Source organism: Hypomesus nipponensis, chromosome 7, assembly GCF_054491055.1.
Source record: "Hypomesus nipponensis isolate SF chromosome 7, ASM5449105v1, whole genome shotgun sequence".
NCBI lineage: Eukaryota > Metazoa > Chordata > Actinopteri > Osmeriformes > Osmeridae > Hypomesus > Hypomesus nipponensis.
The window spans coordinates 8576526-8598967 of record NC_140367.1 but is presented as its reverse complement, the minus strand read 5'-3'; the positions used below and the strand labels follow the sequence as shown (position 1 = coordinate 8598967).

General features: G+C 46.6%; 1 protein-coding gene across 2 annotated transcripts in view; it reads left to right on the top strand.

Annotated features, from left to right (window-relative positions):
* Nucleotides 1-22442, top strand: part of syn3 (synapsin III) — a 64312-nt gene that overhangs the window by 36900 nt on the left and 4970 nt on the right. For both annotated transcript variants that reach the window (XM_084702068.1, XM_084702067.1), the window contains exons 6-9: nt 13343-13405; nt 16483-16625; nt 17347-17421; nt 17658-17760. In XM_084702068.1, the coding sequence (XP_084558194.1) occupies nt 13343-13405; nt 16483-16625; nt 17347-17421; nt 17658-17760 (384 nt within the window). The remainder of the gene's footprint in view (nt 1-13342; nt 13406-16482; nt 16626-17346; nt 17422-17657; nt 17761-22442) is intronic.

Here is a 22442-nt window from a genome sequence, read left to right as displayed (position 1 = left end):
CAAACAGTTGAAAGCAGTGTGTCGCTATGAAAGCAGAGTGTGGACACCATGTGCCCACAAGGAACTCCTGTGTGCCCACTATAAAATGAGCGGTGATACACTGGTGAGGGGTGGCACAGGGAGGTGGGTGGGTTGGTAAACTGCCAGCGTGGGTAAAACAGACAATAGAAAATAGACACAATCGACAATCTACATCAATGCAGAATATCAAATGAAATGAGAGAACTGTGAGACTCTCATGTCCTCATGTCGCATCTATCGGCCAAATTCTTGTTTTTCTTGATTTGACACAGATCCTCATTAGCTGATGTATCAACATCGACTAGTTGTCCTGGGACCCGCACAAACATGGCCAAAAATATCAAAAAGAGAAGAATAGATTTACAAACCGTACCAAATACACATAAGATAACTGAAACTGTCAAGCTTCTGTCCTACACCCGGCCCATAATTAACTGTTCCTGATCACTCTTTAGTCCCCTTCTGTTTATGTAAGTGTTCAGCGAGCCAAGAGGAGATATCGCTTGGGTGGCTGTTCTCCGGGGATTTAAGGAGCCAGGTTAGGGACGGCCAGTTATGCAACCGAGCCGGAATAATCCCAAGTTTCAGAACCATGGCCCTAAACAGGCTTTCTCATTAACACTTCAGGGATTTTCACTGTTTACCACCTCCTCAAAAGTCGAGTGGCAACTCGCCAAAGACAAATGACATACTGTTTGTATAAAGAATGGCAGTTTGTGTGTGGAAATGTTCATTTGTAGTTGAAAATACATTAATATACAGGCGAAGGTGCTTGCGCCGGCCCTGCACATACACACACACACACACACACACACATATACACACAGATACACATACAGATACACATGCACACACACAAGCAAAACACAGGTTGGCAAAGTATCACATTGTTCACATCACGTACAGTACCAGTCAAACGTTTGGACACATTTTCCTATTCCATGTGTCCAAACTTTTGACTGGTACTGTATATAAACTGTCCAAATGGGGTATGCATGACGAACAGTGCATATTTTTAAGGCATTCAAAATGTATTCAGTGTGTGTCAAGGACAACCCTTGTCAACCCATGTCATATTGTTGAAAGAAGGATGTTACACGTCAGATTTCAGGTCCTCTACCAGTACACTATGTCATCTACAATGTTGGTATTAACTGTAGGGGAGCCTGTTGATTTTAGCATTACCCTCATCATCTTCTATGGAACATAATATTATTTTTCACAATGCACTTACCTATAAAATGATCCATTGTTTGTTCAGTGGTGCGTGTCAGCACATTCTGGAACATTCGCCACATTCTGGAATGTCTGGTGGATGTCCAATAGGCAGAAATAACTAACATGTTGTTTATGAGTTACTGGCATGGAATGGGATCACACTGTGGCTTCTCAGACCAGTAGCGTCAAACGACATACCTCGACCCCACATAGGTGTTGCAATATCAGACTAGCTTCCATGGGGCTTCCGGAGAAACCGAACCAGAAAACATGGCCGCCATTGTTAACCATCAATCAAGCATTGTTAGCAGTTGTGAGTCATTGTATTTGCGGCATTCTTCTCTGAGTCAGTGTCTGGGGGTTAGAGGAATGAGGGTTCTTCTTCTGTGTTATTATTTCTCAAAATGAAACCTCCCAGGACCGGATTCCACCACCTTCGTTGCATTGACTCTGTGTGACATCACCCAAAGCCCAAATCAGATATTCCACCAACAGCAGGTTAATATTATCAGAATTAAGTTCTTGATTACATAAGAGAAATATGTAATAGCAAATATTACAATACCTCTTGTCTGTCTTAGCAGTATTTTAAGTGTTGCATAATCACTTTCGTACAGTATGTTCAGTATTGCTGCGTCATTGTTACAGTCAAAGATGAGAGATTGTGTGGGTGCTCGAACATCCTAGATATGCTCTCTGTCACATCTCACCACATGTTCTTCCTGATCTGTTCCACAAAGGAAGAATATCTACAAAACAGAACCCCCCGGAAACTATGTTGTCTAAGTAGGCCAGCGTACTAAGCATAATAATTCGGAGTAAAGTGCATTTTCATTTCCAAAAGTCTAAGTATAGCCAAGACCTGTTATTTGGTTGGCCCACCGCCGGGGATCATGGGAAAACAGTGTACTGGAGGTGTCCGGAGCCGGATCTTTTCTGTAATGACAAAAGGGAGCGGGGCGGTGACTCAGAGGAAATACCTTTCATCTGCCTGACAACCCGCTAAATAGACACAGGAAGAGGGGCGAGCTAAAAAAGATTGTGAATGCCGAAAGGCTCTCTGAGGGAATACAACCAAACATGAGGCCAAGCCTTGTCCAAGTGAGTATGCTGAACTGGACCTGTCCTAGTGAGTATGACTCACTGGTCATGTCTCCCCCCCACCCCCAGAACACATGCCATTGTGCTTAAGTAGGACACCGTGATTAAAAAAAAACAAAAACAAAAATGAAACGTAAAACACACTTACAGTATGAGCAGCTGCTCTGTAGTCCACAGTAAATGCTCATGTTTGACAGGTCAGTCAAAACAGTGGCTTTCAGGAAAGGAGATGAGCGCCAGTGTTGGACGTTGGCCGTGAGTCCGTTGAAATGTTGACCACCTAAACCATTCCTTGTTGACTAAGTTTAACTTTGCACAACATGCCGGCCTCCTAATGAAACACAGTCATGTGAGCTCGTTCACACATATGCTGTCCTCAGACCTTGTGTACCCACACTGGACTGTAAGACGCATAGAGTGTAAGTGACAGACTATTCAATTAGGATTTCTCTTTCCTGGACTTCTGGCCACACGTGAGAAAAATTAACTTTATACTTACATATATTAAAGCTGGCAATAAGTATGTGAATATACAAAATGGGTACATTTTAAGCACACTATAATTGTGTAGACAACGCTCTTACGTGACACATGTTAATTTGTTTTAAGTATACTCTTTCTGCTTGGGAAAATAGACCAAACAAACCTCCCTTTAGATGGTCTGGACTCTGAGACGAACCAGATTAAACAGCGTCAGACTTAAACAGGGGAGTTGGGAGGTTTTTTCCTCAACAAATCAAATCTCAAACATCAGAATCAGTGTTCCCTTGTCCTTGTGTTTAAGGTGAAATTGTTTACTGCTTTGTTTTGATTTATCATATTGTGCTATGCTTAGTCCACATTGATTGGTTCTATGCAATTCTGATCCGATTATGATGCACTATTCCTACGTAATGTTTTAAATGTGCTGTAGAAATGTGCTTTGGCTTGATCTGACTTTATCAAATAGCTTATCAGAAAAGGATACGCGGATACTACTGTTATCTGAGACCTGTCAGCACAGAACGATAGTTTTGAGACCTCCTCCCCCGCTTGCCCTACAGATCAGTTAACCAGGAAGTGTAATCATCACCCTGGAAGTGCTCATCCCCTCCCAGTGTTTATCATTAGCCCCGACTATTCCCCATCCCCTTTCAACATTTCACCATCAAAGCGCCGTGGATGTCAGTGACTCCTCTCAAGGCGTGGCCTCGGCCCGCCCCCCCCTGCTCCTCTCAGGGAGGTAGGAGCATGACTATCTGCTTCCAGCCCCGTCCAGCAGAGGAGGCTTCTGGTCCGGAAACACAAGCACGACCCTGACCCCCCCTCCCCTCCCCTCCCCCCCCCCCCATGGGTTCCCACTCACTACGGGGGCCTGCGTCTTCCAGGCAATAAACAGTGATGGATAGCCGGTGACCTCTGTGACAGCAGTGGGACCATGATGCACTGCACCGCTGCCCTGCTCGGAGAGTGAGGCCGCGCTGGACATATTTGGTATGCGGTCCGAACCGCCCCCCCCCCCCCCCCCCACACACACACACACACAAAATGACTAGGTTTGCCGTGAGATAGCCACCGCACCAGCTACCACACCAGCCATGAATGAGTGGGATGGGAGGGGGGAGTGGGGGGGCACATGACTGTATGGAAATAGCTGGTGTACAACGCCATGATGGTGAGGGAACACTGAATACTTGTGGTCCTACTGCATGCTGAGAAACAAGATGACCTCTCAGTTTGCACGATCCGTTGATCCAAAAGACACTGTGAAGGACTGTCCCTAATTCAAAGCTCTGCTTGAGAATGGTGCAGTCTAAACTGTAACTGTACGTCATTTTTTACATTTTACATTTGAATTATTCGGCAGATGCTTTGATTCAAAGTGACATACAAATATATGTACAGATTTTGTGACTCTGAAGAGCTAAATAAAGTTAGAACAATGCATTGCTGATCCTTAATTTTCTGCAGTAATCTCTATATGCCCTAATTGTCCGTCGCTTTGCATGAAATCATCTGCTAAATGGATACAATGTAACGGACAACAATACAAGGCTCATCAGTGTTCCCTCTGCTCTTACACCAGCAGCATTTCCCAGAAACTGGAGCCAGGAAGAGAAGATATGTGGGAGGATTGTATGGGGTGAAGGGCTGGGTGATGGGAGGAGGGTTGTCAAGGTTAGCTAATCCGTGAGGGAGGCTAGGGAGACCCGTGATTCACGGGTCAGGAAGGTGGAGAACTGTGGGTTTGCCGGATGTGGACGTCACAGTTTAGGGAGAGTTCAGAGTTAAAAATAGACTTGGTTTCATAGGAGTACCCCAGTTCTCCATTTCTTGCTCACTAAGTGGTAACTAAGTGACCGTGATGTTATGAGGCTCTCAGGAAACAACTTTTTCTGGGTTTGGTGGATTGTGGTCTGTGGGTTGTGTTGTGTTTCTTAATACTGTCAAAGACAAAAATGTAAGTGACGTAATTGTGTTTTTGTAAATGTAGTTTATGATTACTGTGAATGTGGACTGTTATAGTTACTGTAAATCTATGACCAAGAATACAGCTCCTTTTACTTCAGAAAGCTGTCATTTGGTTTGGCCCATCTTCAGAACGTTCTGTGGTACAGACATCATGGGTCACATTTTGCTGGGGCAAATCTTGTGAAATTGAAGTTCACTGCAATACTGATATGCTGTGCTTTGGCTGTGCAACAGTGATCATTAATCATTTTTTGATTCTTTCATTCCCCTAAAAATACAGATGATTAAATAAAAAATGAAAAAAAAAACACTTAATTGCATATGTCCTTACATTCTGAAATGATATATCATATTTTCAGCTCTGTACTGACAGGTTTAATGGGTGTAAGTCTGGTTGACAATCATTGACCACTGTTGACCGTGATAAACCGTATAAACCTCAGTGGGAGGTACTCCATCCTATTTTCCTTTTCAATCCTGGAATCTCCCTGCGGCCAGACATAAGATTCTACACAAACATTTATCCACAGCATGGGAACCCCTTTATTTTCCTAGTTGTCCATAAATCCAATCCATGGTGTTTTGATAACTGAGGGAAAATAGTCAGCTAGGTCGCGGATTCACGAATGTGTCTTCTCCCACTACGTTTCCAACTTTGTTGTATGCATCTTATTACAGTGTTTGGATGTTTTCCAGAGTGTTTAGTCTCACGGTCTTGGCGGAATATTGGATTGGTCTCGTTCTGTAAACTAGTCATAAAGTGTCCGAGCGTTGCGCGGACATTGTATAGACATTGTTTAATACGGAGTAAGTGTAAAATCCACACATTAAACAGAGTTGTTTATGAAAGGTCATACCCCATCCACCCACCTGCCCCAGCCAATTCCCGACAGAACCCCACGTTCCTCCCCCTCGACCCCTCTCCGCAGTTTAGATGCTTTGGTTCCTCTTGTTGCTGAGCACACTGCTTGTCCAGGTGAGGGATGACCTGGAGCCCGGAGCCCAGGAGGAGTAGCCAGGGCCGGGGAGGGAGTGAGGCATCAGAAGCCCTGAGGCCAGCTGCCCAGTTCTCCATCCCAGAACCCGCCCTCCAACAGTATAAATAGAGTCCCATCCAGCTGCCCCCCCCCCGCCCATTTTTCATCTCTTGACGCTCTCTCTCTCTCTTGTCTCTTACTCTCCCTCTCGTCCCCCTGGTGCCTGGTATTAAATTGAAAACAGTTAGTGCTGCTGGCATTTGGGCTCTGCTGCGGCACAGAGTTTTCAGACGACGTCTCCTTCCTTCCTCTGGTCCAAACCTGCGTGCGGCTGAAACTTTGAAGGTGTGTCTCACAGACTGCGTCAATTCCACAAAGATTTCTGTCTTTAGCCTCCAACTTTCCTTATTCGAGTGGAAATCCCTTCAGCGTTGGTGCTCCCTGCCCTACTTCCTGTTGAAAGGCACGGACCGTATTATAAGGACAGGAGGTGCCAGACGTGTCATAATAAGGCGTTCCACCTGGAACCACTGGCGATCAAAACCAGGTCCAGGATTCCACTGTGCCTCTACGTACTGAAACAATGGCACATTGTACACGCGACATTCCACAGTCCACATTTGACAGTATCGAAGGCTTTCTTCTTCAGGCGTTACCTGGGTTACCTCTCTCCCTCCTGACCATCACAGAGGTCTCAAACGGATCCCAAACGGGTTTCGCTTCCGTCAGGCAGCGCCAGCACCTGCTCCGTGTATCTCGCCCCGGGTCTCCTTGACTCTGAACTTGTAAATCTGTGGGGCCGTGTTAGACTTTGGCCCAGGATCAGGCTTTCCCAGTGTGTTCGCTCGGGCGGGAACGGCAGGCTTTAATGGTCTGGGCGTGGACGGGATCAAATCCATTTCCTCTGGTCCCTCCGTAGACCGGTGCTATAAAACGTTTTCTGAATATGCCCTTATTTAACACTTATTGTGTTTTCTTTACTGTATGTGTTTTCTTTTTAATGTATGGTCTGTGCCTCTAATGGGCCCTCACTGGTCGTAGTGTAGTGCAGTTTAGACTGGAGAAATACTTAACTGTACAATTGACACCTACTTATCAGATTACTGTAACACTTGCTAAGGTGTGTGTGTGTGTGTGCTTTTGTGTGCACAGGTGGCGTGGGAGATGATTGTAATAACTGTCACCAGTCCTCTTACTGCCTCTTACTCTCCGCCCCCACCCTTGCCCCATCCCCCGTCCTCTCGTTTTTTTTTACTTTCTCTCAGAAACTTTTCTAATACCCTACAATCTCTGTCTGTGTTGTAGTGTCTGCTGATCCCAGTAGAAATTATGTCAACTCAAATCTGTTGCCAGACCATCTGCTCTCTAGTCTGACAGACAAATTTACTTTTTAGATGTTTTATTTGTTCCCCTTCTCTTTAGGATATTGTTCAAATGGGAAACTCATCAGAGCGGGGCAAAGACAAACGTTCCCCAATCTGACATGGGGCTTATTTATGATTACAGCCCAATTTCCAAATGGAGAAGTTGTGTCTGTAAACATGACGTTTATCACATTTTCAAGTTTGATGTTTGAGTGAAACTGATACGGAGAGAAAAGTCAACAGATTTAAAGGGTGATACACATGTAAAATAATGACTGATTGATTTCAAATGCGGTCCTCGTTTTAATATGTAACTAATACACTGTATGCCTGCCCTCTCTCTCTCTCTCTCTCTCTCTCTCTCTCTCTGTCTCTCTCTTTCCATCTCTTCCTCTTTCTCTCTCTCCCTGTTTTCTCCCTGAGTGTGTTCCCCCTTTACTACGCTCTTCATATGAGCTTTCCGTCATGCGAGCTTCCAGCTTGTCGCCTGTATTTATGAACCCTGTGACTTTGCTGGGTGTGACGGCAGACATCCCCCCGCCATCATGGCCCAGACCCTGTCCCACACGTCACACGCCAGCCCTGCGTCAAAAACAAAAAACCTGGAAAATGGGAATCCCACATCTCGTTTGCTCTTAGACAAAGAGGAATGTGTGGCAGCGGTGATCGTTTAACCAGGTCTGGCCTCGCCGGAGGCCTGTCTGTCCCGTTGATGTTATTCCCTTTTCCTTTCCCCCTCCCCCTTTTTCTTTTTTTACTGAACCCTGAATGGCAGATGAAATGTAGGTTAGTGAATTGATCAGCACTAATAGGTCTACCCATTGACCACAGCAAGCTTGACCACAGCAAAGCTGAACTGAAATAGGGCTCCACTGGTGGTGGAGGAGTCTGGCCCTCCACTTAAGCATGGTGAGGAGGGGGGGGGGGGCTGGAGGCATCTATGTGTTTACCTAAAATGAATAGACTGGGATGGAAGTAGGATCTGAGTGTTCTGTTATTAAATCATATGGGTTAACCAGCTGTAATGTTGCCCACCTGCAGCTGGTCTGTCTGTTTAGAGAGGCTGTGCTGCAGGGGGGGGCCCTCTCATTAGCTGTCCCTGCAGGTCTCTTCTGTCTAATTCTGCTTCCTGTCACTGACCCAGAAAATAACCCCCGTGTTATGACTGACTGAGGGTGCGTTGTAAATATGTGGTAAATGGTGATTGATGAAAATTCAGTTATCTTCCATTTCGGATTTGTTTCCATTGCTTGGAGGTCCAATATGACATTTATGTAAGTGATGGTTTTGGAAAAGCCACAAAATAAAGGCAATTCAAATGACAAACACAACCCTATTCGTCGCACAATCAAGGTGTTGTGTTTTTATGCTGTTTAAGTACAGTAGACCAACATAGCTTCTGTAACAGGTGTAATAATTGTGTTCTGGAATAAACCTTGGCTATCAGATGAGGCTTATGCCTCAATGAGGAACAGGGTGTCGGACTGACTGCACCCAGTGAGTAATCTTCAGGTGGCTAGGCGTGTCAGCCGTCTCCATCAAACGTCTCTCCTTCTCCAAAAATCTGGAGACCTGTTTTCCACACGCATGTTTCAGTCATGGAAACTCGCTGGCATGGGTCCAAATAGGACCCCTGTTTCCATGGCAATAATTAGCGTGCGCTGGTAGAAGGTTGTAAACAGTAACATCGTGGCGATGCAGTCCACAGTCCGTCATGTGGTTTGGGGCGGCTGGTAGCGTAACAACGGCAACAGTACAGACCAATTAAACGGCGTGTCTGAGTCTTGATACCCTCTGGGAACAGTGTGTCCTGCTGCCATCGCGTTGAGAGACATGTTTTGCTCTGTCTGTACAGCTTAATTGGGGTCTTCTGTGGAAGTCGTTTAACATGAGTTCCGTGTGTTGGCACGGCTGCCTTGGCAACAACCTTGAGCTTCTGTTGTTCGAGGATAGAGCAGAACAAGGACGGTTCTCGACCTTTGAAATGTATTTATAAGTTATTGTGAAAAAAAATCCACTGGTCATGTCATTTGGCAATTAGGAAAAAGATTCATTTTCAGAGTTTATTTACATATACAGAACAATTACAATTACATTATTACTTGTAAGTAATGACAATAAACATACATACGTGAAATGCTAACATGATAATAACAAGAACCCAAGATGATAATGCCTCCCAAGCCCAGGTGTGTGATCACACTTAGCCGTCTGGCCATTGATCTGTCGGGGCTAGCCTCATGGCTGGGCAGGGTTTTCATGTGGAACTTCCCTTCTCCCTCTTCTCGGCCAGCACCGTCTTTTGAACACCAGCTTGCCCCCCCCGCCCCCCCTTCCCGATCGCCACTCCTCACCCCCCCGGGTCCGTCAGCCTGGGCAAGTCATTGCCCTCCTCATCCACCCATTGATGTGGCAGCTCTGTACGGCCGTAATAAAAATCAAGGGATCATAAATGCTAGATGGATACACCATGTGGTGCGATGGATAATTGATGTGCCCCTAAAGAGTGGTTTAACCCCCCTGGGTTCAGAGCCAGGAACCTCTTCAGTATACAGCCATGTTCCTGTAGTCAGGCTGTCTCCCTCTCGGTTGGCCGACCCTGAGGAAAACAGGGTTTCGATGTGATACTGTATCTCCTCGATGACTTCTTATTGCGTGAGTGTGTTTATATTCTGAGGAGTTATGGCCGGCTTGTGGTCTTCCTTCCTACGGGGAAGACTCGTTAGTAGTTGTGTTGTATGAGTTTATACTGGATGTGTCATTGTGTTGAAGACACCCTTATCCAAATGGCTTCACTGCATTCAACCCAGGCATTACATTTACAGGAACCAGAACTTTGATTGCTGTTTTCAGATGATTCACTCAGAATAGCCGTAGGTCCCAATATAATCTATTGGCCGGATGGCACCTGCATAGGCTGGTAGGCATTACTCACTGACACACACACACACACCAGTGGTCAGTGCTGGTCCATTGGACTCTGCTTAGACCGTGGAAAACTACTGAGGTCCGGTCATTTGTAGAAGAAAAATGTTTCGGGTGACTGCTGATGATGTGACGGTGAGTGTCTGCGTAGGTTGTGACTGGCACCAGAAGCCTCTTCATATGGGCGTGGTGTGGTGGTGGGGAGGGAGGAATTTCACACAGAGGTGTTTAGAAGTCATGAAAGACTGATTCACTAACGACTGAAGCACCTCAACTTGAATGATCTGCTTGTCTTGGCTTAAGTGTGTGTAAACGTAGACCCCGTGTTCAGAACCAGACCCAGGGCTTCCCTGAAGAACTTCCATGATGCCCGTCTGGTGTGGTTAAGTGGCGGGAAGCCCCTGTCGTGAAACCAGACCTAGACTGGTGAAATCACAGGCCGTGTTATTAGCTTTAGCTAGTATTTGTGTGTGTGCATGTGTGTTCAGATAATTTCTTTACCATACTGGCTGACACATTCTTAAAAGGCTTTCGGGAATGAAACGTCCAGTCTGGTCTGGAAAATGAGCTGTTTCCAAAGAACACGCTTCTGAAGGCCCTTAGACTCCAAAGACCACAATGGATATTTCATAGATGGAAACAATGGCCTGAATCTTTTTTACAAACGGATGAAGTGCTTCAATCACCACTGTAATACATAGACTAGCCCAATAAGAAAGAAACATTTAGTCATACAAAGAAAAAACTATTGCATGATGTTGCACTTGTGATGTTGACTTTTTGCTGTGCTTTTTAAATGCACTTTGGGTCAAAGATATCTGTTGAACGAATACAATTTAAATGTAAAACCAAAGAACCAAAGACAAATCTGCAAATCAATCTAGTGTTTTGATCCTCTGTCACACGTTAGATCTGGCTTCTTAATGCGTGAGCACAGAACCTCTTCCAGGAAGTCCATGAAGGTATTACACTAACTCACTGTCTGAGTTTTGTTTTGAGTCAGGATGACCGATTAAGTGATCAAACCGTAAACACAGAGAGCCTGGTGTCTCAACCTGAGGGTGGGGCGTGGGTGGTGCGAGGAAACGGAGCACAGATGGTCTTGTTTGCTCCTGACGTTCGGCCGTGTCCCAGCTGCTCCGGAGGATGTGGTCTGGTCTCCGGAGCGGAGCGGAGCTAGAGGTCCCGTCATCTCCACGGTGATGGGAAAGCCTGGGAGAGGCTGGCCTAGACAGAGTGGGCGTCGAAAAACGTGCCCGCCCCATAACAAAATATATTTTCCCTCTCTCATATTTTACTCTCCCTGCTCTCTCTACCTGCTCTCTCTCTCTTTCTCTGTCTCTCCGTCTCTCTTTTGAGCCAGGGTGTGATGATGTCACACCAGTCTTGGCAGCTATGTGCCACAGCAGGTGCCTCCTCACTGGTTAGCTTCCATGCAGAGAGTGTGAAACGAGATAGTCTGAGATGACTGCTGTTTGAGAGTCTCATAGGTGACTCTGCTGTCTATAACAGTCGTCATAGGTGACTCTGCTGTCTATCAGTCTTCATAGGTGACTCTGCTGTCTATAACAGTCTTCATAGGTGACTCTGCTGTCTATAACAGTCATCATAGGTGACTCTGCTGTCTATCAGTCTTCATAGGTGACTCTGCTGTCTATAACAGTCTTCATAGGTGACTGCTGTCTATAACAGTCTTCATAGGTGACTCTGCTGTCTATAACAGTCGTCATAGATGATTCTGCTGTCTATAACAGTCGTCATAGATGACTCTGCTGCGTCTTCATAGACGTGTTTTAGAATCTTTACAGCTCTCCCCTGGCTGATCACAGATACTATTGAAGAGTTTGAAATATTGAAAAAAGTTTGCCGCAATTCAATATAAGTCAACTTTTTTTGTAGCACATCAGACAAAGTTTGTCTTTGAACAAGGGTAAATGAGAACGAGATAGATACAGTATATAATGACATTAGTCACTGTTTCATTCTAAGCCAGTGCAGGCTTCTGTTATCTGAGTCTGACGTGCTCTGTGCTAGGCTTGATATCAAACGGTTGACTCATTGTAAGTGATTATGTAATTATCATTGCGTGCTTCAGTGTTTGAAAACAGATTATAAATTAATAGCTAACCTTCCATCTTACAAACCTATTATTCCAGTTCACTGATGTATGCAAAGATGGCCCTGGATCTCAACAGCACAGCTTAGGGCTTGTGACCTCAGAATGCCTCAACAACAACAATGAATGCTGACGTCTCAGTAAACAGCCGTGTGATTGGCAGGTTGGAGTGTTGTGTATATAGAACACTGACAGCTTCTTCCTGTACAGCATCACTGCTGAGTCAAGTCGACTGGCAGCTGGATGGTGATGTGTGTGTCTGTGTGTGTATGTTTGCATGTGTCTGTCTACTACTACTACTGTCTACTGGCTATTGCATTAACTCTGAGACATCACTCTCAAGTGGGTTTATCTCATCTGTGTGGGAAGAATAGATGAGGGATATAGAGAGAAGCGAGAGGAGAGAGTGGAGCGATGAGAAAGAAAAGATCTGAAAACAGAGATGAGAGAGAGTTAGAGACAGAGAGATATAGACTAAGAGAGGGGAGAGAGTGAATGAGCTGAGAGAGAGAGAGCCTCATAAAGACATTCCCAGGCCAGATAATGAAAGCTTCTCTTTTTAGATTCCAGATCCCATTTACAGTCATACAGCAGATTGATCCAGGTCCCCCCGAATTTGTTTAAAAAGAGACCTTTAAAGTCCTCTGTTGACGTTTCATCTGCTTTCATTACACATCACCATGCCTGTGGTCTGGCCTGGTGGTCCCAACCCGGCACAGCACCATGTGGTCTTCCACCCCTCTGCTTCCCAGAACTCTGCTTTTGTGGAACAAATCAACATTCTTCTCAATGTACCTCATGCTTCCAAAATAAGGTGGCTGTTTGAGTTCAATACGGAGGTTCTATGTATGATGGATCTTTATACACTGTGACCTCTGTGTCCTGTTTTTCGTCTGGTCTTATTCGGAGTTCAAGGTGGAAAACGTTTACATTTGAATTGAGGTTCTATCGTAATAAATTTATAATTGAACGTCTGCTATCTCTCCTACTGGATGGTGTTACCAGTGATATCTTGAAACACTGACAGGCTTGGGGAGACCTTGCCAACATGCCAAGCCTCATGGGGAATTCGAACCCATGACCTCGCTGTGAGGCAGCAGTGTAAAGCAGCGCTCCGCCATGCTGTGCTGCTGTCCGGTGCTAATGACGTGCTTGTCCTTCGTCCTCAGGCCACAGCACCAGCCTTCCCTGTGGTGGTCAAGATGGGCCATGCCTACGCCGGGATGGGAAAGGTAAACCTCCAGCACACATGCACACATTCATACACAGACACCTCCAAACACACATAATCTTGCACAAACACACTTGTACACACAGACACACACACTAAATGCCTCTCTCCTAGTCTGTCCTCCTCACATATATACAGTTTTGAGGGTGTGTGTGTGTGTGTGTGAGTGAGGGTCAACTATTGCACAGACTTCAGGAGTTGATCTGGTCTTTGAGTCTTTGTTATCTCTGTGTATCTCAAGACTGCCAAAGAGGATGATGGCCCCTGCCTTGCTAGAAGCTAAGGAGGTAGGGATAGCTTGGAAGCTGGATGTGAGCCCTGTCCACTCCCATGATCTCACCCTCACGAGAGGAAGGAACAGGAGCAGTAGATGGGGGAGGAGGGGGGGGGGGGGGTTCTTGGGGGTTTCCATGTTCACAGAAGGTTAGGGAAGAGTGCTTCATTTATATAAAATACATTTCCAGAACACATTTTGTGTCAAATTCAAAGACACACACACACACTCTATCTTTGACTCACAGACTGACTGCCTGCTCTGTCTAGGTCACACAAGGATCCAACAACCCAACAGCCAGCAAAAAGAATGTTTACACACACAAACACACACAAAAACACTCACACACATTAACACACACATCAACACACCCATTCAGACTTCACAGCTCTCAGAAAGAGTTGAGCCTCGTGGACATTATACAGGACCTTCTGGGCAAGGTCTGTGCATTCACACAAACACACACACAAACACACACAAACAGACACTTCCTACATGTCTATCGCCTCTCCATCTGAGTAGCTGTTTCCTCCACAAGAGATTTCCCAGCAGCCCTCTGGGGCCCTGAGCCCAGGCGGGTGGGGTGCAGAACATACCTTGTGTGACCTCTGACCTCCCTGAGCGCGGAGGGCCACCGCAGGTCAGGGCTGAGAGAATCACATCCCTGTTCTCTTTGCCTTTTAAGTCAGCCGTGCTTTTCAAGACAGTGAACCAGTCGACAGGAAAAGAAAATGGTTGCTGTTGTGAATCATGTGTTTGGTTTTGATCAAACTCTGTCTTTCGGCGTGTTTTGATGGTTTCTCCGTGTTCCATCAGGATGTTAGCTGAGCCTTGAATCCTGATTTAGCTGCAGGCTATGTGAGGCAAGACTCAGATACAGACAACTTCCACATTAGCTCTGGTCTTTTGTCATCAGTAACTGCCTGAAGTCATACCAGAAGAAAAGCCCACAAAATATGTGATAGAATATGTTAGAGTATGTAGAATATGTTATACAACCTTTTAGAACCCTCACCTGGATTCTTTCTCACTTGAAAGGATCTATTCTTGCTAATTGTTTTGTCCATGGTTTTATCAGTGGATATAATGGCATAATGTTACAAATATTATGAATGATGACATCTCTTGAAAAATAAATTGTTGTCTGTGTCTGACTGACAAAGAATGATCTGAAATGCCTTTGCAGCAGTGTAATGAGCTTATAGACTTTGAGGACTACCTCCTCTATGGAGTTGTTTGATATTTTTTGCACTTAACACTGCACATTGGTCAGTCAGCAAGGCAGTTCACTCTCCAAAATTAGGCAGCTTTTCCACCTCTCACAGACATACACACACACACACATGCAAACAGCTCTTGATCTGGTTGCCAGTGTTTACTGCCTTGCGTACTTTGGGGTTTCTTATTCCAGTATTGGCGTTTACTTTATTTACTCAATGCATCCAGATTCTCTGCGCGGTTTCACAAGTGAACACCATGTGAACACCAAGTGAACACCAAGTGAACACCAAGTGAACACCATGTGAACAACATGGTGTGGCTCTGCCTGCTGTTCCTGGACCTTACTGCAGAGGCCTGAGCCAGAGAACAAGTTTACGTATTACATACTTTCCTTGTGTGTTCAGGAGACCACTATTTGCCCGAGTACACCTGTCTGTACATGGAACAGGAATGGGATGAAAGAGAGAGTATTCTCTCTATGTTCCTATGTATTTCCTATTCCTATTTGTTCTCCTTGCCAGCTGCAATTCCACCATTTTCAAGGGTAAATTGTGGCATTGCAGCTGGCAAGGAGAACCCACAGAGCTAACCAGTCCTCTCTTGTATTAGGACTAGAAACTTCCCACTCTCTTTCTCATTCACTACCTTTTTGGATTTCTCACTCCTCTTCCTCCTTCCGTTTGGTTGAGCCTCGAGAGACTGGGAGGGAGACAGACAAGAAAGGGAGTGAGAGAGGTAAAGAAAGAGAGATAAATGTAGAGTGAGAGAGAGGGAGTGTACTTGAGAACATCACTTCCCCCCTGCCTTCCCTGCCCTCCCCTCCACCCATGACAGCAACTCACTGCTCTTCCCACACACCCTCCCACACAGCATTATGGGGGAAGTCGTTTTGATGGAAACATTGAGACTAACGATAATGAGATAACAAGGGCATGGATTAGGACTACAGCCCTGGGCTTCATCATCTGGCATCCAACTCATCGGGCACTGACAGAACGGCATACATGGAAGCCTGTTGATTTATGAGGGTGTCTCCTCTACCTCCTGTTTCCCAGGGTCTAATGGAGGACTTGTACCACTATATATGTGTATATTAATGTAAACATATAGCTGGTAATTAAGTGGTCTAAATCTGTGTCTGCTTCTGTCTGTGGCACTTGTTGGTCCCCATCCATCAAACTTGGTTACATTATGGGAAAGATATCTTTGGCTGTACCATATGATGCTCATAGTGTTTTCTCAGAATTCTGTTGGTTGGTACAGTACCTGTACATTATTTTTATTTTTTTAAGATTATCTGAAGTTACCCAAGCTTCGATTGATTTATGTAATTTTCTTTCCTGTGTAAAGCTTTGTGATATCCCTTTACCTGGGAGCTCCGCTGAGGCAAAAATGCAGATCAAAGCTGATCCGGAAATGTTTTCCACAGTAGGACGTCTAATTATCCTGTCTGTGTTACGGTAGTTTGAAATTCCATCAGGATGCTCCCGTAAAGCTAACCGCTAACCGCTAACAACTCCTCTTTCCAGCTTTGATAGTAGCACGCTAGGTGATTAGCACGGCGCTCTCTCTTCCTGCCCCAGATCAAAGTGGAGAACCAGGAAGACTTCCAGGACATCACCAGCGTGGTGGCACTTGCCAGGACCTACGCCACCTCCGAGCCCTTCGTCCAGTCCAAGTACGACATCAGGATCCAGAAGATTGGCAACAACTACAAAGCGTACATGTAAGCACGTACGAGCATCCTGTTGGCATTTAGATTTGAGAGAGAGGGGGGGAGTTTGAGGCTTGCATTGGGATTGGGATCGCTCCTGTCCCGCAGGACCCAACACAGGGGCCGGGCAGTTTGAACTTTGCTCCAAAAGGTCTACTGCGGGTCCAAGGATTTGGCTAACCAGATGGATGGAGTCAACAAGTGCAGATGAAAAATGATCAGCAGCATGCAGAGTGTGTGTACAGGAGATTCATCAGAGCGTACAGTAGAATTCATGAGCCCATGCCCTATCTGCCTTAACACAGCTCAGTTGAAAAAAAATTGCTTTGACTAAGAGGAGTGGAATTGAGGGAGTCTTATCTCAACTCCCTGTCCATGGCTCTGCCCATGAAAGCAAGTCTCAACCCGGCCGTGACACAAGCATAATATAGGCGTGCATTGCAGTCATCGTCAGTGTTGAAGCATACGATAACATCTTCCCCTTGGGGTCTTCTATTGAACTACAAAAACAACAGTGCTGAGTGACTGTTTATCGCACTGCACAGCTTGTCACTGTCCGCTCAGGGAGCACAGCTGAGTTGTTCATTCTGTTTATCTGACCTGGTGTTCTGGGTTCCTTCTGGGTTGTGAATTCCATCCGGGTTCTCTCTAGGTTCTAAGTTCCATCTTCCTTACCTGGACTCTTGGGGTTTCTAGTTCAATCTTCCTGATCTGGTGTTCTGGGTCTTTTTAGGAGGACGTCCATATCAGGGAACTGGAAGGCCAACACCGGGTCCGCCATGCTGGAGCAGATCGCCATGACGGACAGGTGAGTGCACTGTACTCTACCCTGACGACAGGTACTGTACCCTGACAGACAAACAGCTGTAATCTCTATACAGTTTCATACACTAGTGGGTGCCTGGTATCATTTTAACTTCTAGAAAGTTCCAGTGTTAATGTTTAAAAGCTAGAAGGTTCCAGAATAAGTGTCTGCCACAGTTTTAACTTCTAGAAAGTTCCAGAGTAGGTTTCTGGTTTTCACGGGTTGTCGCTGTGTTCCAGGTACCGTCTGTGGGTGGACTCCTGCGCGGAGATGTTCGGAGGTCTGGACATCTGTGCCGTGAAGGCGGTCCACGGGAAAGATGGCAACGACTACATCATAGAGGTCAGAGGTCACCCCTAAAGCTGGGCTGGGAGATGACGTCCGAGACGAGGCGCTAAGTGCAGTTCAATCAGGAGAAACCTGGGATGAGTGAAGGATGTTTATTACAGAATGATGAATGTACTACAGTGTTTGGAGCTTAGACCCCACGCGGAATTATAGATCAATGGGCGCCAGCCCGACGTCCGAAGAAGAATCCCCCACGGAGTCCAGACACTGGCGGCGGTGGCGGCAGCCGACGACCAACGAGTCGAAGGGCAGAGACGAGGAACTGGGTGGCGACGGGGAGGTGGAGGGTCGCGCACTTGATAGCCTGGACACACGCTTAAAGGCACGGGATCATGTGACGGCGTTAATTGATAGCGCTAATCGAACTGAACCCAGATGATAGCCCGACATAGGAACAGAGGAAAGTAGAGCATTCTTAGCGGGGGGAGTGAGTAGTGTACTTTATTGAGTGTCCGAGTGCAGGGATAGGTCTTGCCTGACTGAACTTGCGCTAAGCTTCATTTGTGAAGCGCTTCTCATGTCGTAGCCCTTCCTCTTGAAGATATGACCTGATCTTGAAAAGAAAAACACTTTTGACACAAACCAAAACAATCAACTCCACTGTTCCACTGTTGTATTGGGCCCTGATATGTCCTTCAGCCTGACCAATCAGAGCATCAGAGACACCAAGGCCCCCGGGCCTTGTACAACAGTAGTCCTTTTCTCAGGGTCACAACATAACAACATGCCTCATATAAACCTACTATCCCACCCACCCCCTTATCAGAGCCTGATCGCAGTCACCAACCCAACATCAAGTTTGGAGACCTTGTTTGTTTTTCATGAACTCCCTTAATCAGACCATTGGCCAGCAAATATGATAACCTTGAACAGGGTTGGAGTTAGTGCGCATGTTGAAATATCATTTCGGTACCAGCATTATTGTGACTCATTTTCATTCCCCCCCGTGGGTGATTGTGTTATCCAAGTCATTAAGTAAGAGACAGCATTGAGAGAAAGTGTCTGGAGGGGAGAGAGCTCAAGGGTGCAGCCAGGACAGATCTGGCAAGATTGAAACTATGAACAAATGATTACACTGCTAACCAAACAAAGCTTTTAGACTTCAAATAAAGGCATGCCTGACTGAGTTGAGCTCAGACTCTTTGTCTGCAGGCATATTTTGGGGCAAATGTGTCTGTCTGTCTGTCTGTCAGCCAGTTTGATTGCCAGCCTGCCTATCTACCTGTTTGCTTGGTTGGTTGTGTGTCTGTCAGTCTGTCTGTCTGTCTGTCTGTTTCTCTGCCAGTCTCCTTTATGTCTTTCGGTCTGTGTGTCTGTTGTGTGCACAGTGATGTCATAGTCACCTGGGTAACGCAGGCCCACTGATCTTGCAGCAACACTCTTATGTAACCAATTAATTATTTTCAGTGCCTTGGTGGTCTGTGTGTGTGGTCATCGGGTTAAAGATTGATATGGATGGGTGTAACCGTATCTTGGCTTAACATCTCGTTAGATTAAAAGGTCTCATATTTCAATAATGTGGCAGTAGTGTACTGTTTGAGGGGTTTATCCTGTATTTGAGCACCTTCCGTCAGATCCATGCTGTGTTACTGAGCTGGGGTAGCCACCCAGAGCGCAGCTCACAATGAGACTTTGTGCTGCAGGTATTATCGAGTCCTATCTCAGCATAACCTGTGGCTGGGTTGATTCTAGTCTGCTTGGCACCCGGAGCCACAGCCAGGACACATCTGGTCGTGAGACAGATCCACCAGGCTCTTCCTGTTGCTCCAGTGAGCTCACTTGTCTCTGGACGAGGCCTGTATCTTCTCACACACACACGCACACGCAAATGCACTTTGGAAACTTTGGGACTACAAGAGATAAGTACATTAACCCAACATGTTTGGAGACAAATGCTTAGTAACATACAAATACACAGACACACACACACTCACACACATAAATGTGACAGTCTATGTATACACACACTGTCTGAAGTACCACCAGTCCAGCTAAGATAAATCGCACCCCTCTAACCTGACGTATTGAGACTGGTGACAGCATGACATAATACAAAGCATGCTCAGCGATTAGGTAATCTTCTCTCTCTCTGTCTCTCTCTCTATATAAACTCTCCCTTGTTCTCTCTCTTTCTCTCTATCTCTCTTTCTCTCAAACTCCCTGTCTACCTCCCCACCACACCTCTCTCTATCTCTCTCTTTCTCTCTTTCTGTCTCTGACTTCCCCTAAACAAGTCTGGTTTCTGTCTCTCTCAGCGCAGGGCACAGGGAGAGGTGGTAGGATGAGGAAGGGAGGAGAAAAGGACGAAAGGAAGGAAGGAGAAGAAAAAAGAGAAGAAGAATGAGAACCACTCGAGTTGAGCTTTCAATGACAAGTCTCCTTTTAGACCTGATAACAATTCACAATTGGCTTTGCGATTATTCGGCGTGTTTCCTGTGGGCCCAGCGGAGCTCCTCTGTGGTCTGTGCGGGCTTTGTCATGGCAACCTCCAATTGTTTGTCTACCACAGTCACTCAAACAGCAAGTTGTCATAGCTCTACGATGTCCATATTTAGACTGATGGCTTTACTGTGGGTGTGTTTGTGTGCGTGTGGGTGCGTGTGTGTGTGTGTATGCGTGGGGCGGAGGTCTTCTGGGTTAACAATCGTCAGGAAATCTTCTCCATCTTCCCAGAGAGCTGAGGGTGACATACTGCATTATCATAGGCCAGCCCCAGACTTGGAGATAGTGACCCCAGTGACACAGTCACTTAGCAATGTTATGTCATTAGATGACTCGCTTCTCTCAGTCTGTGTCTCCCTGCGATTTCTCTTTCTCGCTTCCTCTATCTCTCTTTATTTTTGAACCCTTCTTTTTCTCTCTCCCCCCCCCATTCTATCTCTCTTTCTCTCTCTCACACACACACTCTCTCTCACACACACACACACACCCCTCCGGGTGGAATTTAATTAGCATTGACGGAGACATTTGCTTGTTGCATGTCCCTCTCAGTGGGAACCTGTTTGTGTAGCAGTCCAGATATTACCCATGACACCTCCTCTCTAGTGAGAACTAAAGTCTTTCACCGTTTACAGGACATTCCCAGTTCATATCAGCTGATCAAAACATACAGTGTATCTTTATGTTGGCTTGGAGTGGGATATCAAAGATCATTCTTCCGATTATATTTTCTACTCAGATTACATTGCAGGATGGAGAATGACAGTAGTGTATGTTAAATGAGTCATGAGAATCAGATTCAATTAAGATTGGTAAAAGACAACATATGTTCTAAGGTTTGGATTTAAAATAGCATGCATCCATGCTCTTAAACTAGATCTGCCGTAAGTGCACAACAGCAGTGATCTTTCAAACCAGCGAGAGAATGTTCTGTTTCGGGTCACACTCTTGAAGAAATCCCCTCATTCACTAAAACAGAAATAAATCCCCCCTCTTCCAAGCCAAGTTTAGATGTTGCTCACGTTGTAATTCCTGTACTGTTCATCTCAGTACAGACTGTACACCATCTAGCACATAACATCCCCCAACCTCCCCCTGAACCAGAGCCCTCCCCTTCTTTCCCAGGGAAAAACACCCAGATGTACGCAGGGGAACGGAACACAGTGCAGCCCAATAAAGTGACACAGCAACACCTCCGTGTTCTCGTCCCGTGGGGGCAGGGTGGCGAGGCGAGGCCTGGCGGGTGTCTGGCTGTAGATGGATCCCTTCTAGACCCGCTGGGTGGACCCCGTGTCTCAGCGGCCACCGCAGGGTTGTTTGAAGTGAGACTGAGGGCGGCCAGGCAGACACTCCCCTGGGCTGTGCTCCGTCCCCTGTGGTTATGACTCACGCCGACACACACCGCCGCATGGCCCCGCCCATGCTCCCGGCCCTGGGAAAAGGAGAGCTCAGTAACTCAACTACCCCCGGGGATACGAGAGTCCCGACAGCAGGGCTTTCCCCTGCCTCACCCATCTCTAGCCAGCCTCACCCATCTCTAGCCAGCCTCACCCAACTCTAGCCAGCCTCACCCATCTCTAGCCAGCCTCACCCTCACCCTGGCTCCCAGAGCCTTATTCTGCTTCTGTCTCTTCCCCTCTCTGCCTTCATCTCTTTCTACCCCCCCCCCCTCTCTCCCCCACCTTCCTCCCTCCTCTTTCGCCCTCCTCTCCCTTTCCCCTTCCTCTCTCCGTCCCTCGCTCTCCCTCCTCTCTCCCTCCCTCCCTTCCTCCTTTCCCCCACCCCCACCTTTCTCCTCCACCTCCCTCTCCTCCATCTCACCCTCCCGTCCCTCTCCCCCCTGCCTCAGCCCATGTACCGGGGCATGCAGCAGCACATGCACAGCAGGCTGAGGCAGGGGGGATGTTTACACCCTGTGGCCGGGATGCGTGCCATGCTGTGGCCTGGTCCCGCTCAGCAGATTGGCTACCCAGCAGGCATGGCCTGTGTGCGACTGCCTGCGGAGGACGCCTCCTCCCACCCTGTTTGTTTTGGTCGCGGTCCTCCTCCTCTTCAGAGAAGGAGGCGCTGGCGGTGTGGGGGAGAGGCACGTTGCGCGGTGTTTGGGTTTGAGAAGGCACGTGTGTGTGAGCAGAATGGGAGGGAGAGTGTGTGTGTGTGTGTGTGTGTGTGTTGAGATCGTCCTTTCTATGGGATTGGCTATCGCTGAGGGGGATCACACATGAGGGGACTCATGC